The following is a 16,125-nucleotide window of genomic DNA, read 5'->3' as shown; positions in this document are numbered from 1 at the left end:
GGGGAGCGCGCGCCCCTGAAGTCGATGCAAGTCGGGCTCCCGCGATCGCTCGTGACACACCGACAACCGGAATCTGTGTGTGCAAACACACAGATCCCGGTTCTCTGAGGGGAGAAGAAACTGATCGTCTGTTCATACAAAGTATGAACAGCGATCTGTCATCTCCCCTACACAGTCCCCTCCCCCCTTCAGTTAGAACAAAGAGAGGGAACACAGTTAACCCCTTGATTGCCCCCTCAGTGTTAACCTCTTTCCTGCCAGTGACATTTTTACAGTAATCAGTGCATTTTTATAGCACTAATTGCTGTATAAATGCCAATGGTCCCAAAATCGTGTCAAAAATTTCTGATGTGCCCGCCATAATGTCGCAGTCCCAATAAAAATCGCAGATCGCCGCCATTACTAGTAAAAAAAAAAAAAAAAAAAAAAAAAAATGCTATAAATCTATTCCCTATTTTGTAGACACTATAACTTTTGCACACACCAATCAATATACGCTTATTGCGATTTTTTTTTTTTTTTTATTACCAAAAATATGCAGAAGTATACATATCGGCCTAAACTGAGAAAAAAAATAGCTTTTTAAAAAAAAAAAATAATGGGGATATTTATTATAGCAAAAACTACAAAATATTGTGTGTTTTTTCTAAATTGTCACTCATTTTTTTTGTTTAGAGCGCAAACAATTAAAACCGCAGAGGTGATCAAATACCACCAAAAGAAAGCTCTATTTGTGGGGGAAAAAAAGGACGTCAATTTTGTTTGGGTGAAACGCCGCACGATTTTCAGGCGCTTCAGCGCTAAAAATAGCGCCTGTAAAAAGGCGACTCCTTTCACTCCAGTGTGAAAGCCATAAGGCTTTCACACTGGAGTGGTGCGCTGGCAGGGCGTCACAAAAGTCCTGGCAGCACCTTCTTTGGAGTGGTGAACTCACCACTCCTCCACCGCTGCTCCCCATTGAAACAATGGGGGCAGCGCTGCGATACCGCCAGCAAAACGCCGCTCCGGCGGCATTTTGCGGGCAGATTTAACCCCTTTTCGGCCGCTAGCGGGGAGTTGAAACCGCTAGCGGCCGAATAGCGCCGCTAAAACGGCTCTAAAAATAACGCCGCCCCTGCGGCTCGGTGTGGAAGGCCTCTTAAAGCGTCGCAGTGCCGAATCGCAAAAAATGGCCTGGTCATTCAGCAGCCAAATCTTCCGGGGCTGAAGTGGTTAATCTTCAACTGCCATGATGTAGCACATGTGATCAGTTATGACGCCAGCCATTGGATGGTTTGACAGTTTGGTTGAAAACACATCCAAGGCGACAGTTACATTCCCAGCGTGTGCTGAAAATATAACTGTTTTTTTAAACTGTTAAATCGACGGGTTTTCCACTTTAAAGAGGTGATCTCAGCAGATAGGTGATGGTTTGGACACTGTATGCCTACAGGCTAGAGCTGGGCAATTTTCGAGAAAAAAAAAAAAAAAAAATCTCGATTCACGATTCGAATCGAGTTTTTTTTTTTTTTTTTTGACACCGCGACGGTCCTGAGGAGCTGTGGGCAGGAGTTTTTAGGCGAGGCCTGCGGCCTCAGCCTAGTCCACGGCATCTGGCCTTGCGGACTAGGCCGAAGCCGCGGCCTCACCTAAAAACTCCTGCCCACAGCTCCTCAGGACCGGCGCGGTGAAAAAAAGAAAATCTAAAAAAATCGATTTGCTTAAATTTTGAATCAATTTTTTTCCCCAGCCCTACTACAGGCTCCAGGGATGGAAATACAGTCCTGTTTGGGGTAAATCGCATCTCTGGAGCTTTCAGGCCTCCTGCAGAACAGTAGCGCCCCCTGGGACTCGGTGTGTGTATTCAAGATCAGTTTCACAGGAAGTCGCGTGTAAAGTCATGGGGGTAAGGAGGCACAATAGTGGAAGTCTCGGGGATAGGCCAAAAAGAGGTTTGTCTTTGGATATGGATAGGCTGAGCGGTGGAAGAACTAGAAGTCCCAGCATGCCTTGTCAGCCAGTGACCCACCCCCCGATCTTGCCTGCGACATGAAATGGTTAATAGTCCTCTGTTCCAGGCTGAGCGGTGTCTGGGCCCGGTGTGTGCTGATGTAGCAGTAGCACGTAGATCAATACAACATAAAAGCCACTATGTTTAATTAATGTTGTAATTTAGAGCTTTATCGGTCCGCAAGGAGTGTGAGGCAGCAATTGTTTCTGTGCTGCTTAATAAACTTTGTCCTATGGGCATGTGACAGAAAGACCAGTGCAGCCATCTAGTGATCCTGAGCTAAAAAAATCCACAAAGTGTGAGGTTCAACTAGAAGTTGGAAGGTAGCGCCATCTAGTGTATGCTAACCATAATGCACTCATTTGTTGAATGTCAAAGTCTTCACTTGGCTTTTCTAGAAGCAGGCGTGGGCGGAACACGGGATAGGCAGAAGAGATGCATGTTTGTTTCAGGTCAGTGACTAAAGCCTCGTAGACGCGGTACGATTGTTGGCAGGGGATTGTCTGTTAACAGACTGTTGTCCTAAAATCTTACCGTTAGTACGCTCCTTTTGACAATTGTTGTCCAATTTTCGGCCAACAAATGTTGGATAGCAGGCTAATAAATTTTCGGCGGACAACGGCTTGATTTTCGTATGGTCAGTACACAAATCCGTCACACAGAAGTCGAAAGTACAAACATGCATGATCGGAATCAATGCTCGCCAAACACAACATTAGCGGAAGGGGCCCAAAGGGTGGCGCTGAAGAGCTGAAATTCCTCGTAGTACGTCACTACGTTCGTGTTTGTGGCACGACAATTGTGTACCGTTTGTATGCAAGACAAGATCCTGGCACACACCCTTTTGACAAAAAAATAAATCAGACGCTCGGTTGGCCAACAATCGTACCGTGTGTACAAGGCTTTAATCTAAAGGCCTGCGATAGATGCATTTTATGGGGGAGATCTACAGTGGCAGCCTGTACATTTCTGTAAGTACAGGTTAAATGACCGTGGCCATCATTCAACCTGGAAGAAGGCCGAGTTTTATGAAGGACAGCACTGAAAAATAACAGAATATTGCAACAAAAGCTGCATTTTTTTTTTTTTTGTTATCTTAATAATTGCAGGCATTGGAATGCTGTACATCAGGTGTGCTCAATCTTTTTGAAGACCAAGGGCCACTTAAGTGATTTGGTAACCAGTCACAGGCCACAATGAAATGAAATGGTTCAGAACTTCAAACTTTTTATTTTAAATAGCATAATGAACATTTTCCTCCTGCAGCCACTGAATGTCGGCAGGGACAGAGAGGAGGAGAAAGCAGTATTCAGCAGTTGCAGAAGGAAAATGGAGAGGATCGGTTTTTGTGCATGCTGCCCCTCCTGTCCAAGTGTAAAACAGAATGTGCCAGAGAAGGCCGCATGGGCCCCTTGGAGCATAGGGCAGGGTCACTTTTACGAACCTTAATGCTACACAAGAGGTTGAGGGGGGGGGGGGTGTAGTAAAAACATGTCTCAACTACCGCCAACCAAATAATAATGGAAGCGTTCTTCCCTGGTTTGAGGTTGAGGCCCACATCAGAGGGCTCCGAGGCCCACATCAGAGGGCTCCGAGGGCCACATCAGAGGGCTCCGAGGCCCACATCAGAGGGCTCCGAGGCCCACATCAGAGGGCTCCGAGGGCCACATCAGAGGGCTCCGAGGGCCACATCAGAGGGCTCCGAGGGCCACATCAGAGGGCTCCGAGGGCCACAACAGAGGGCTCCGAGGGCCACAGGTTGAGGCTCAGCAGGTATCACCCTGTTATGTCATATACATAGATACATTGTTTCAAGCTGGACCATTGCAACTATGTGCAGTAGGGGTGTACTGTACATACTTACAATGGTCCAGCTTGGACCAACTGTGACAGACCTAGCCGGGACAGAGACTTTTGGAGAGGACTGAATGCTAGCCTCTTGCATTGCGTTTATGGGCCCTTGGGGGAACGGTGCTCTTTGTGAGCTGTATGCCTGGGGACCCCTGAGGTGGTGTTACTTTGGATTCAGGTCCATGTCCCCCCAAGACACACAGACTTTGGGAACCCTGTATGTGCCAAACCAGGGAAGCATGCTTCCATTATTATTTGGTTGGCAGTAAAACCCCATAGTTGAGACAAGTTTTTACTACACCCCTCTTCAACCACTTGTGTAGTGTTAAGGTTTGTAATAGTGACCCTGCCCTATGCTGATTCATAATGCTGGGACAAATCCTGTTAGGAGATGCTGATGTCAACTCCAGCCACCTGTCTGTCTGTTGTCTGCTATAATGTAAATTAGTCTAGTATGACTTGTCACAGCTTCTAAGAGCCTTTCACACGTTGTTTGTGCTAATTAACCCTGCAATTGTATGAAGGAGTTCTGTGCTAGGATGTATGATAATGTGTATTGTAGTTAGGGAGTCACATCGGCTGCTTTAAGGGATTCATTAATTGGCTCATGTTAATTTATGTTTCTGGTTACAGGTGTATTGTTGGAGTAATATGAGAAGTAGGGTGTTTCATTTTTCCAAAGATGTAATTTTCATATGACTTTACTTACGCCCCGAGTCTCAGTGATGTAAAAGATATATATGCCAAATTTCAAGAAGATTGGATAATATATAGGGGTTGCACACATTGATCACTTTTATCAAAGCAAGGTCTCTGGGCTTCACTTGATAAGAAGTCATATACAATAATGCTGGATGAAGAAAGTCCCGCTCAAGGCTTTCTAGAAGAACAATGAGTGAAAATGTTTAACTACATCCAAAATGTCCTAAAAGACAGCAGTCATCCAAGAGAAGACTACAGAGAGTTATTACAACTCTCACTCCTGTACCTAGGAGGTTGGTCTAAAAACGACTTCAGTTTCAGGATCCCAGGGGCACTGCATCAAGCAAGGTGGATAGCAAAGGCAATATATGCACTTTAAATTGTCCTCTCCACGAAACAGTTGAATATTCCTCAACGACAATTGGAAGGAATGAAACAGGTTGCACATTTTGACAGCCTCATATGTGTTCGCTTTTGGCATGAGGCAATTGTAAGTCGATGGGCTCCAAAGAATGATTTGGATATGCTACAGCTTTTGAGCACTTACCCAGATGCAGACGTCAAAAAATGTGCTCTCACAGTTGCTAAGAGACACCTTTGGTATCTGTCAGAAACAAACGTAGGATTGGCTTTTTTGGACGAACGTATTACTCAGGCTGTTAAGGAAAATATGACTAAAAATTTAGAGACCAAACCTGCAAAGATAAAGGAAGTGAAACAATTAGAGGGTAAAAACATGGTTTTTGAAGGAAAAGACCTGAGCCATTTCGTTATTAATAAAACAAAGACGTTCTTTGAAGTGTTTGGGATCCACGACGTGACAGAATACTGCGGTGTTTCTCTAAGAAGCCATGTGAACGCTCATAAGGTTGTCAATGATACCGCAGAAAGAGGAATTGCTCTGATAAAAAAGTATAACGAATCGGTCGGGGATGAACAACAAAAACAATTCTTGTTGAGGGTAGTCCAGCTTCACAGAAAAGTCGTCTCCAAGCGAACAAAACAAGGGATTGCATCGTTCAAAGTTGATTAATATAACACATGTTTTGCCTATCATATTACCTATTAATCTTAGTGTATAGTTTTAATAGTATTTTAAAGCGGAGTTCCACACAAAAATGGAACTTCCGCTTTTCGGAACCCTCCCCCCCTCCGGTGTCACATTTGGCACCTTTCAGGGGGGAGGGGGGTGCAGATACCTGTCTAATACAGGTATTTGCACCCACTTCCGGCATAGACTCCCATGGGGACAGGTAAGTGGCCATTTATTAAAAGGCAGCAGCTGCAGTATTTGTAGCTGCTGGCTTTTAATATATTTTTTTTTTTTTGGCGGTTTAGGTGGACTCCCTCTTTAAGTTTGTGATTTTCTAGTTTTCCCAACAAAAGTAATTAACATTGAAAAATCGTATTTTTTGCCCACTTTTACAAAACAGATCAACGTGTGCCACCTCTAAATATTATCCAAACTTCTTGAAATTTAGCATATATAGCTTTTACATCACTCAGACTCTGGGCGTAAGCAACGTCTGCAAAAATCTTACAGTTTATTTTTTTCCATTAGAAAATGAAACACCCTAATGAGCAGGAGATAAGACCCATCATCTTTAACTGTATATAAGACTTGTATTCTTGTTCTAATAAACGGTTTGATGTTTTACCCTACACTGAGCTACGACTATCGAATGGGAACGCTAAGGGGTCTTGGATTGTGTGGTACTGGACAGAGGAGCGATACGGCGGACAGACTCATCTTGAGTACGGGGGTCCGTCACACCAATGTATCTAGGTATCACCCTAACAGGCTGATACCTGCTGAGCGGCTGATCCCCCTGCATTGTGAATACAGGAGGTCAACAGCTCTGCATGGGCACTGTTTAGAGAATGCTTTGCATTTACTATGATTGCAAAGGTGTTTTATTTTTATTTTTTTCCAAATAGTTGTAAACCTCAGACATGAAATCTGAATAAAGCATATCCCTCTATAGTGTGTTTTTTTTTTTTCTGAATGCTCAGACAAGCTTCATAAATTCTGGACTTTGAACAGATATAGAAAAGAGGAGACTTCAGATAAACTGGTACAATGTATATATGAGGATTTGTTTCATCTCTGTGTATCAGGCCAGTCACTTTACTGGATGTATGTAGGGGTTCACAACCACTTTTCAGTGATTTTCAGCTTCCAGTGGCATTGGTCTGTTATGCCATATACATAATTACATTAGTCCGAGCTGAACCAGTGCAATTATATATAACAGGGCTATGCCTGGAATGATTCTTTAGGAACAGCAAAACATGTATTTTTTTTTTTTTTAAACTGAAGATCTAAATAAAAGTGACACATGTCATTGAATGAGCAAAAGAAAACCGCAACCTTTGAGGACATATAAGGTCTTTTCTGCAGATATTGTGAGGTTTCTGTACCAATAATCAGCGCTCGATCAATCCTATTTCAGAAACTGTCCTCCATGTGTTTTGTGTAAATCGGGTTTACTGAAGAGAAGACCCATGTAGTGGCAAGCAGTGTTTCCCAAACCTCTTATCCAGTGCCACATTCAATTCATGTTATGTAGGTATCCACACAGGTAGTTAAAGTGTTTGTTACCCCAACACTTCATATTCCTGATATGTGCCTGCCGTGTACTTGTATGAGAAAGTATCCTGTTCTCTTTGTATTGTTTCCTTTTATGTGAAATCCCTGGTGATCCTGCCAGTTCCTCTGCTTTCCTACTAATAACTGACCACACTAAGCAGGGGAGAGCACACCATGGTCAGTTCCTTAGCTATTCTAGGAACTGTGTGTACTCTCCAATGATCAAACTCGTTCTGACATGCCCCCACTGCACAGCCAATCACTGGGAAGCTCAGTGTGCTGCTGCTGCTGCTTCTCCTCCCCCCAGCTCTTATGCAGAACAGAGGGAATGTGATCACTTATAAAAAAAGGAAAAAAGGGTATTTATAATTTTTTTTTTTTTTTAAATAGCTATACAAAAATGTTTTGTTTTTCATTTCTATTTTAACCACTTCAATACCAAGGACGTCATATGACGTCCTTGGCTTTGAGCAGGTATATCTGAATGATGCCTGTAGTTACAGACATCATTCAGATATTGCCGGTTTCAGCCGGCGAATCTCTACACCATAGGAATGATCATAGCGGCCGTTCCACCGCTTGATCGTTCCTATGGGAGGCGAGAGGGGACGCCCCCCCCCTCCCGCCGCCCTCCGGTGCCTGCTCCGACTCACCGTTACGATCGGTGAGGCGGAGAGTAGATCCGCCGGCGCCGGATGTAGATCATAGAGATTTCTGGCGGACCAGATGGTCCCCGGAGTCTCTATGATCGTCGGAGGCCGGGCGCGATGTTATGACGTCACGCCCGGCCTCTCCATTCAAAAAAATTGCGCTGCTTCAGCTTGGAAGCGGCGATCGTTTTATTTTTTTTTTTATTTCAGTTTCCAAGCCTAGTGGTGAGATATGGGGTCTTATTGACCCCATATCTCACTATTAAGAGGACCTGTCATGTCATATTGCTATTACAAGGGATGTTTAATAGGAATAAAAGTGATCAATTTTTTTTATACGTAAGTCCCGCCCACATATGAAAACGGTGTTCAAACCATACATGTGAGGTATCGCCGCGAACGTTGGAGCGAGAGCAATAATTTTGGCCCTAGACCTCCTCTGTAACTCAAAACATGTAACCAGTAAAAAAATTTCAAGCGTCGCCTATGGGGATTTTTAAATACCGAACATTGGCGCCATTCCACGAGCGTGTGCAATTTTGAAGCGTGGCATGTTAGGTATCTATTTACTCGGCGTAACTTCATCTTTCACAAAATGCAAAAACATTGGGCTAACTTTACTGTTTTGTTTTTTTTTTTTAAACACAAAACAGTTTTTTCCCCAAAAAAACGCGTTCGAAAAATTCCTGTGCAAATACTGTGTGAGATAAAAAGTTGCAACAACCGCCATTGTATTCTCTAGGGTCTTTGCTAAAAAAACATATATAATGTTTGGGGGTTCTATGTAATTTTCTAGCAAAAAAATGATGATTTTTACATGTAGGAGCAAAGTGTCAGAATTGGCCCGGTATTGAAGCGGTTAAACTGAATGGATTGTTTTACAAGGTGATAGTTTGCACAGCAGAGACACTAAGGCCCCTTTCACACTGGGGCGGTGGGGGCGTCGGCGGTACAACAGCGCTATTTTTAGCGCTGCTGTACCGTCGTTCTTGCAGCGGTATTCGGCCGCTAGCGGTGCGGTTTTAACCCCCCGCTGGCGGCCGAAAAAGGGTTAAAAACCTCGTACAGCGCGGCTATAGCCGCGGTATAGCCGCGCTGTCCCATTGATTTCTATGGGCAGGAGCGGTGAAGGAGCGGTGAATACACCGCTCCTTCCCCGCTCCAAAGAAGCGGTTTGCAGGACTTTTTTCACCATCCTGCCACCGCACCGCTTCAGTGTGAAAGCCCTCGGGCTTTCACACTGAACAAACAGCGGCGGCTGTTTAGGGGCGGTTTTCAGGCGGTATTTTTAGCGCAATACCGCCTGAAAACCGCCCCAGTGTGAAAGGGGTCTTAGTAGGCATGGGAAGCACTGGTATGATGAAGGATGGAATTGTGCATTATATACATAGCTGATTTCTCCCTCAAGTTCATTTATATTTCTTCTGTGCTAACAATCTTTTCAACGTTTGTCCCCGTTTCTTCAGAACGGAAATAAAGATGACTCCCCGAACATGCTTGGAACAGAGATTTGGGCAGCGAGCACATTTGATTCAATAAGGTAAGGATTAGAATTCTAAACCCTTCTTCTTTTTTTCTTTTTTTTGTGCAATGGTTTTGCAGAGCGCAGCCCAGACCTTCCTCTTCTTGGGTCGCTCTCCAGCGCTCCTGGCCCCTCCTCTTTGGTGAGTGCTCCCATAGAAAGACGCTTCCTATGGGGGCACATAGACAGACTCAATCCTGAGCCACACTGCCTGCGTCCAAAGAAGGGTAGCGCAGCTCAGCCCCACCCCCACCCCCTCATCACAGCATTTGATTGACAGCAATGGCTCCCACTGCTGCCTTTCTGTCTTGTTAGGAGAAAAAGAGTGAAGAGAGATGACGCTCTCATGCACAGCACTAGATCAGGATCGGCTCAGATAAGTATTTAGAGGGACTAAGGGGGGATCCTAATCACAGAAGGTTTTGTGTTGTGTTTTTTTTTTTTTTTTTTTTACCTTAATACAAAGAATGCATTAAGATTAAAAAAAAAAAAAAAAAACTTGAAGGCAAACTCCACTTTCATAGGGAAAAAAAAAAGAGCAAATATCAAAATAATATATAGCGTATACAATTGTGACACAAGTCCTATTGTAATGTTATTTAAATGTACTTTTCCTTTTCAATCTGCAGAGCTGTAATTCTCTGTAAAATGCAATATGGTTACCAGGAGGCATTCTGTACACAGGTGGCGTACAGAACGCCCCCCCCCCCCCCCCAGATATGTCATTTCCTGCTTGTGTGATTGGTTTACTGATTTTCCCAGAAGTCTGCACTAAGATACAAATTCGATTTTGAGCATCCCCTGAAACAAAAATTTTGATTTTTGGTGAGATACTCCCAATAGAAAATCACGTCTAAAGGGATGCAGACCCTGAAACTTTCCTTGACTGCAGCTGATTTCTAATGATAAAACCATTCCCATACAGACTCACTGTGTACGTAAAACACAAACAAACAGCTATTTCTCCAGAATAACAAAAGGTAGGAATCTGCAGCAGTTTGGTAAAATCCTTGCAATGTACATAGATCACCCATTGGGGAATGTGTTTTTTTTGTTTTTTTTTTAAGTTACTCTTTAAGCCTTTAGAACCATTTTATTCCCTTTCATGTTTACTTTAAAAGTAATTTCAAGTCTACACAAAAATGCTTCTTTAATTGCTAATAGCAGAACTGTTTTAAATGAGCCTTGCTATTCCTTATGCTAGCAAAGTACCTGCATAGAGACCATTGTAAGCTTTGATGAAACCCTCGCTCCTGTCACAGCTCTCTACTAATGTGTAGATAGCAGCTGTGAAAACTCCACTTTACATTCAGAACATAACACACTCTTTCCCAGTGGGCTGAGATAACGAATACAGCCTCATTCACACGAGGCGGATCCGCTACCACGGAGTCTGCCAGCTCAGCGGGAGGTCTCTCCGTTGATCTCCGCTGAGCCGGCGGATGACAGGTCCCTCTCTGCTCACTGAGCGGGGAGGGGCTTGTCGAGCGCCGCTGGTTGCTATGGAGAGATCGGACGAAAACGGACAGCATGTCTGTTTTTATCAGATCTCACCCGATCAGGCAGGGACAGATGCGAACGTAGGGCCATCCGTCTGACTTTAGCGGATTGGACTGGGTCGGATGTCAGCGGACATGTCACCGCTGACATTCGTCGCTCCATAGACTAACATGGAGCGCCCAGAGAAAAGGAATTCACCACTCTAGGAAGGTCAATCAGGAGTATATCTCTCCTCCAAGCTGAAAGTCCCAGGTGCCGGCAATGCTTGTAACAATAAAATGTTGAAGAAAATCCTGGACAGCCGCACTCAAAATAATCGCCTTTATTGAAAAAAATATCAAAATACATGCCACAGCAAGAAGTACAGGAAAGCTGACGCGTTTCACACTAAACTTAGTGCTTAATCATAGCCAAATTTCACAGAAATGAATCGTACATATATACTAGTGTCTGTTAGTCATGTGTTCAGGAGATTGTTTTAATTGCATCCAATCAACAAACTCAAGAAAGGTGTGACAAAAGTGAAATGAAAAACCCAAATCTGTGTGATTAAAAAGGTGCTTACAAAAGGATGAAAAAGTGAAAAATGTTGAAATGTTAAATGTGTTTGAATAAAATGAAAAAAGTCCAAAAATAAGATATATACCAGTGATGGCGAACCTTGGCACCCCAGATGTTTTGGAACTACATTTCCCATGATGCTCACCTACACTGCAAAAGTTCATGAGCATCATGGGAAATGTAGTTCCAAAACAGCTGGGGTGCCAAGGTTCGCCATCACTGATATATACTAAGACATGTTGAAGTGTATTAAAAAGTGAGTATATGTTAAGCTGTAAGCATATATCAAACATGTGCATTGAATGTAAAATAAAAAAATAATAAAAGAAAAAAAAAAAATTTTTTTCCCGCTGCTGTCAATCAAATCCAATGACCCGGGGGGCGGGGCCGAGTCTTGCATTTGGCCTCTATGGACGCCGCATGCTGGACTCTGGAGCGCCCGCAAGGTAACCCCCTAGGGGAAGCACTTCTCCGAGGGGGTTATCAGATGTGGGGAGGAGCCGCCGGGGGACCACAGAAGAGCATGTTCGGGGCCACTCTGTGCAAAACGAGCTGCACAGTGGAGGTCAGTATGATATTTATGTTGTGTTTTTTTTTTTTTACAATCACTCTAAATCACTCACTAAGCCCTATTAACTATTTTGGCTCAGTTTCTAATGCTGGCAGTTAGGCAGCTGCGGATGTGCAAATTAGCTGATCCGCTCTATAATTTGTTTATGCCCACCTGGCCTTAAAGATGAACTCCAGGCAAACAGATAAAGATAAAAGCGGTTTTACCTGCTGTGGGATTGTGTTGCTATCCAGCCAGTCCTGAGTTTTATATAGCTATGACATACAGCACAGCTCTGTCTGCCAAGTGAAGAGACTTGTTTTTTTTCTCTGTTGCAGTTCAGTAACACTTAACGGTCTTGTCCCTCCCCCTGCATGTGATTGGACAGTGAAAGAAGAAGCATGAGAATGATGATTTCATATCTCTGTCACTCTGCTCTCATCTTCTACAGCATACTCATTCTTAGAACATGAGCAACTCCTTGTGCTGATTCTCCTTTGGCTAATATGAGGTCACATATTTAGGCACTATTAGCATTACATTACCTGCATAGCATCACACACTGCAACAGAAACACATTGATTTTATTTGTGAAGATTGTGCTCCACTAAAGGCTGTAGATTCCTCTCCTCTCTCCCGGCTATCCTTGGTTGTGAACCTCCAGAGATCCATCACATCAGTCCTTCAGAAACATGGAAAGAGAGCCGCTTTCCATAAAAGCCACTGTGAGTTTCCTGTAAAAAGGATGCAATAACAGAATTTGTTACAATAAAAACTCAGTGTGGGTGGCCTTCTCTCCCTTTCTATGAAGGATTAATGTGATGGACATCTTTCTTTATAATACAGAGGATAGAATATTTTTATTGTGTTAATGGCCATTTGTTTTTTCTCTCAACTTTTCTTATTACATGACATGCTGTTGCACTTATTGTATAACTTTTATTTTTTTGCTGTATTTAGTGGAGCGACGTGGGATTTGCAGCCAGAAAAACTGGACTTCACTCAATTTCACAGAAAACTTCGCAACACCCCAAAGCACCCCCTGCCTCAAATAGACCGCGAAGGGTAACTACTATTATTATTTTTCTTGCTCTGAATATATTCTGTAGGTACTTATATTCAGTATTATGATAATGGTTTACCTGGAAGTCATTTGTATTGTGACTTTTTTTTTTTTTTTTTTTTTTTTTTTTTTACGTGCTTGCTGTTCCTTATTGGTTTTTATTTAAAGGTTTGCCACCACGTTAACCACTTAAGGACTGCCCTATAGCAGATTTATTGCTACAGGATGGCCGTTCTGTGCAGAATCACACATATACATATATATATACCTCCTGGTAGGAGGACGCACTGCTTCTCCTATGATTTGTGTCAGAAACCATGAAATCAGACTGAGACAGAAGTACAGTTAAATCACACTTGTTTAATAATAAAAGTAAAAAGAACAAACTTAGTCAAAACATCAGCCAAAGTACAGTAACCTTAATGGATTGTCAGCCAAGCCAGAAGTCAGGCATCAATGTAGTGAAACAGCAAGCAGGATCTGGAGCCAGAAGGGATGTCAGCAAAGCAAGTCTTTAAACAGGAACGTAGGAGATCGTCTCTGCGATGTTGACCAAAGCGAAGGCAGAGATCCTCTGGACTGAATGGCTTAAGTAGGCAGGACTGACGAGCAGGATATCATCAACAGCTGAGAAAGTGGAGAGAGATAGGAGCTGGCAATTAGCCGACAGCTGAGCGGCCAGCTCAGAGAAGGAAGGGCTGAGCCCAGCCCTGACAATTTGTCACAGCAGAAGCCAATCAGCGGGTGCCGACAGACATGGCCGGCACCCGCTGATCATCAAGCAGAGACACAGGACTGATCTCTGCATATGTAAACAAGGCAGAGCTCCATTCTGACTGATGGGATGTGATGGATTTTGTGTCCCTGCAAAGCAAGGAATAAAATCCATCACATCCCTTAGTGAAAGCCCCACACTGTGCTCAAAAACACTGGCTAGGCAGACGTTTAACCCTTTGATTGCTCTAGATGTATAACCCCTTTCCCAGCCAGTGTTATTAGTACAGTGACAGTGCATATTTTTAGCACTGATCACTGTATTCATGTCACTGGTTTCCTACAAAGTGTCAGTGTCACTCTGTCCGATGTACTATCGCAGTCCCTCTATAAGTCACTGATTTGCCGCCGTTACTAGTATAAAAAAACTAAAATAAAAAATTACATTATCTCACAAAAGTGAGTATACCCCTTACATTTTTGTAAATATTTTATTATATCTTTTCATGTGACAACACTGATAACACTAACAAGTCACTTGACACGGGGGGAGGGAAAATGGGTAATTGGGCCCAAATTGGACATTTTCACTTAGGGGTGTACTCACTTTTGTTGCCAGCGGTTTAGACATTAATGGCTGTGTGTTGAGTTATTTTGAGGGGACAGCAAATTTACACTGTTATACAAGCTGTACACTCACTACTTTACATTGTAGCAAAGTGTCATTTCTTCAGTGTTGTCACATGAAAAGATAGAATAAAATATTTACATAAATGTGAGGGGTGTACTCACTTTTGTGAGATTCTGTATATCCCATAGTTTGTAGACGCTATAACGTTTGTGTAAACAAATTAATATACGCTTATTGTAATTTTTCTTACCAAAAACATCGAGCAGCATACATATTGGCTTAAATTGATGAAGAAATTTAGATTTTTTTAAAAAAACATTTACTGGATATGTTTTATAGCAGAAAGTAAAAAGTATATATATTTTTTTTTTCAAAATTGTCGGTCTTTTTTTGTTTATAGCGCAAAAAATAAAAAACCCAGTGGTGATCAAATACAACCAAAAGAAAGCTCTATCTGTGAGAAAAAAAAAATTGTATAAATTTCTTTTATGTACAGTGTTGCATTACCGCGCAATTGTCATTTAAAGTAACACAGTGCTGTATAGCAAAAAATGACCTGGTTATGAAGGGGGGTAAATCTTCCGGATGTCAAGTGGTTAAATAAACTCAACTTAGAAACAAGGCTTTAAACACATTGATGGCTTTTTTTACATTAAAATTGAACTCCAAGCACAAGAATGTTAATTTAAATGTAAACTTTATGTGCCACACATGCCTTTGAAAACCCAAATATTACCTACATCACTGCACTGAACCTGATGGTCCGCATAAATATACTTTAAAATGATTTATCTTCCTAAATTCAATTGTTTTTAGAAAATGCCCTGTTTGGATAGCTGGTACTTTCTTTAGGGATGTTGACTGTGGTGTTGGCCCCTTCCTCTGGGGAGGCCCCCCCCTTGCCTGGCGATGTCCACCCTCCATATGCCATTGTGCTGTGGAGTTCTGGCATTACCTAATTTTTTTGTTTTTTTATTGGGTGGCTATCCTGGTCACTGTTGGATGTTGGTTTATGCAATCTAGGGCAAATGCTGCGGTCTGTTTGGAAGCCGCCCTTTCGGGCTCCCTTATGGAACTTAGCAACCTGGTGTAAAGAGGCCCTAGGTCTCGTTCTTCTCTCCCGCACCCTACTAGAGTTACGCTTTGACTCTGGACCAATGCTAGGAAACTGTTTTTGCAACCCAATCATTGGTTCCCCCATCACCCTCTGTGGGTCAACCCTTCTCTGACCCATTTCAGACTGTTACCGGACCCCCAGGTGTGGGCCCGCTATTGAGTTAGGACGTTTAGGGATATCATGACCCCACGTGTGGGACTTGCTATGGAGTTATTACGTTTAGGGATATCATGACCCCAGGTGTGGGCCCGTTATGGAGTTATTACGTTTAGGGATATCATGACCCCAGGTGTGGGCACGCTATGGAGTTAGGACGTTTAGGGATATCATGACCCCAGGTGTGGGCACGCTATGGAGTTATTACGTTTAGGGATATCATGACCCCAGGTGTGGGCCTTGCTTATGGAGTTAGGACGTTTAGGGATATCATGCCCACGGGTACCTTATTGTCTTTCCGGGATCTTCTCTCCAAATTTAGACGCCCTAGGGTGGATATGCCTCCGATACTATCAATTGCGCAATGCGGCGCAATATAAAATTTCCCAACCTTCTGCGTCTGGGGGGCTGACCCCACTGAGGACCTTCTCTCGCATGACTGCCTCTGTCTTCAGTTTACTTGGCTGTCTTCCATGTGGAGAACCTAAGATGGATAAGCTATGTGACGAATGGAGGGCGGATATTCCA

The 16,125-nt window shown here is 43.1% G+C and overlaps 1 protein-coding gene across 2 annotated transcripts in view; it reads left to right on the top strand.

The window, feature by feature from the left end:
* The window catches only part of CTIF (cap binding complex dependent translation initiation factor), a 354,845-nt gene that overhangs the window by 107,520 nt on the left and 231,200 nt on the right, over positions 1–16,125 (top strand). For both annotated transcript variants that reach the window (XM_073619271.1, XM_073619262.1), the window contains exons 5-6: positions 9,250–9,323; positions 12,877–12,981. In XM_073619271.1, coding sequence (XP_073475372.1) covers positions 9,250–9,323; positions 12,877–12,981 — 179 coding nt within the window. The remainder of the gene's footprint in view (positions 1–9,249; positions 9,324–12,876; positions 12,982–16,125) is intronic.

This window comes from Aquarana catesbeiana, linkage group LG01 (assembly GCF_042186555.1).
Source record: "Aquarana catesbeiana isolate 2022-GZ linkage group LG01, ASM4218655v1, whole genome shotgun sequence".
In the NCBI taxonomy this organism is placed as follows: domain Eukaryota; kingdom Metazoa; phylum Chordata; class Amphibia; order Anura; family Ranidae; genus Aquarana; species Aquarana catesbeiana.
Note: the sequence above shows the minus strand (reverse complement) of the source record. Positions and strands in the feature narration are given on the sequence as shown.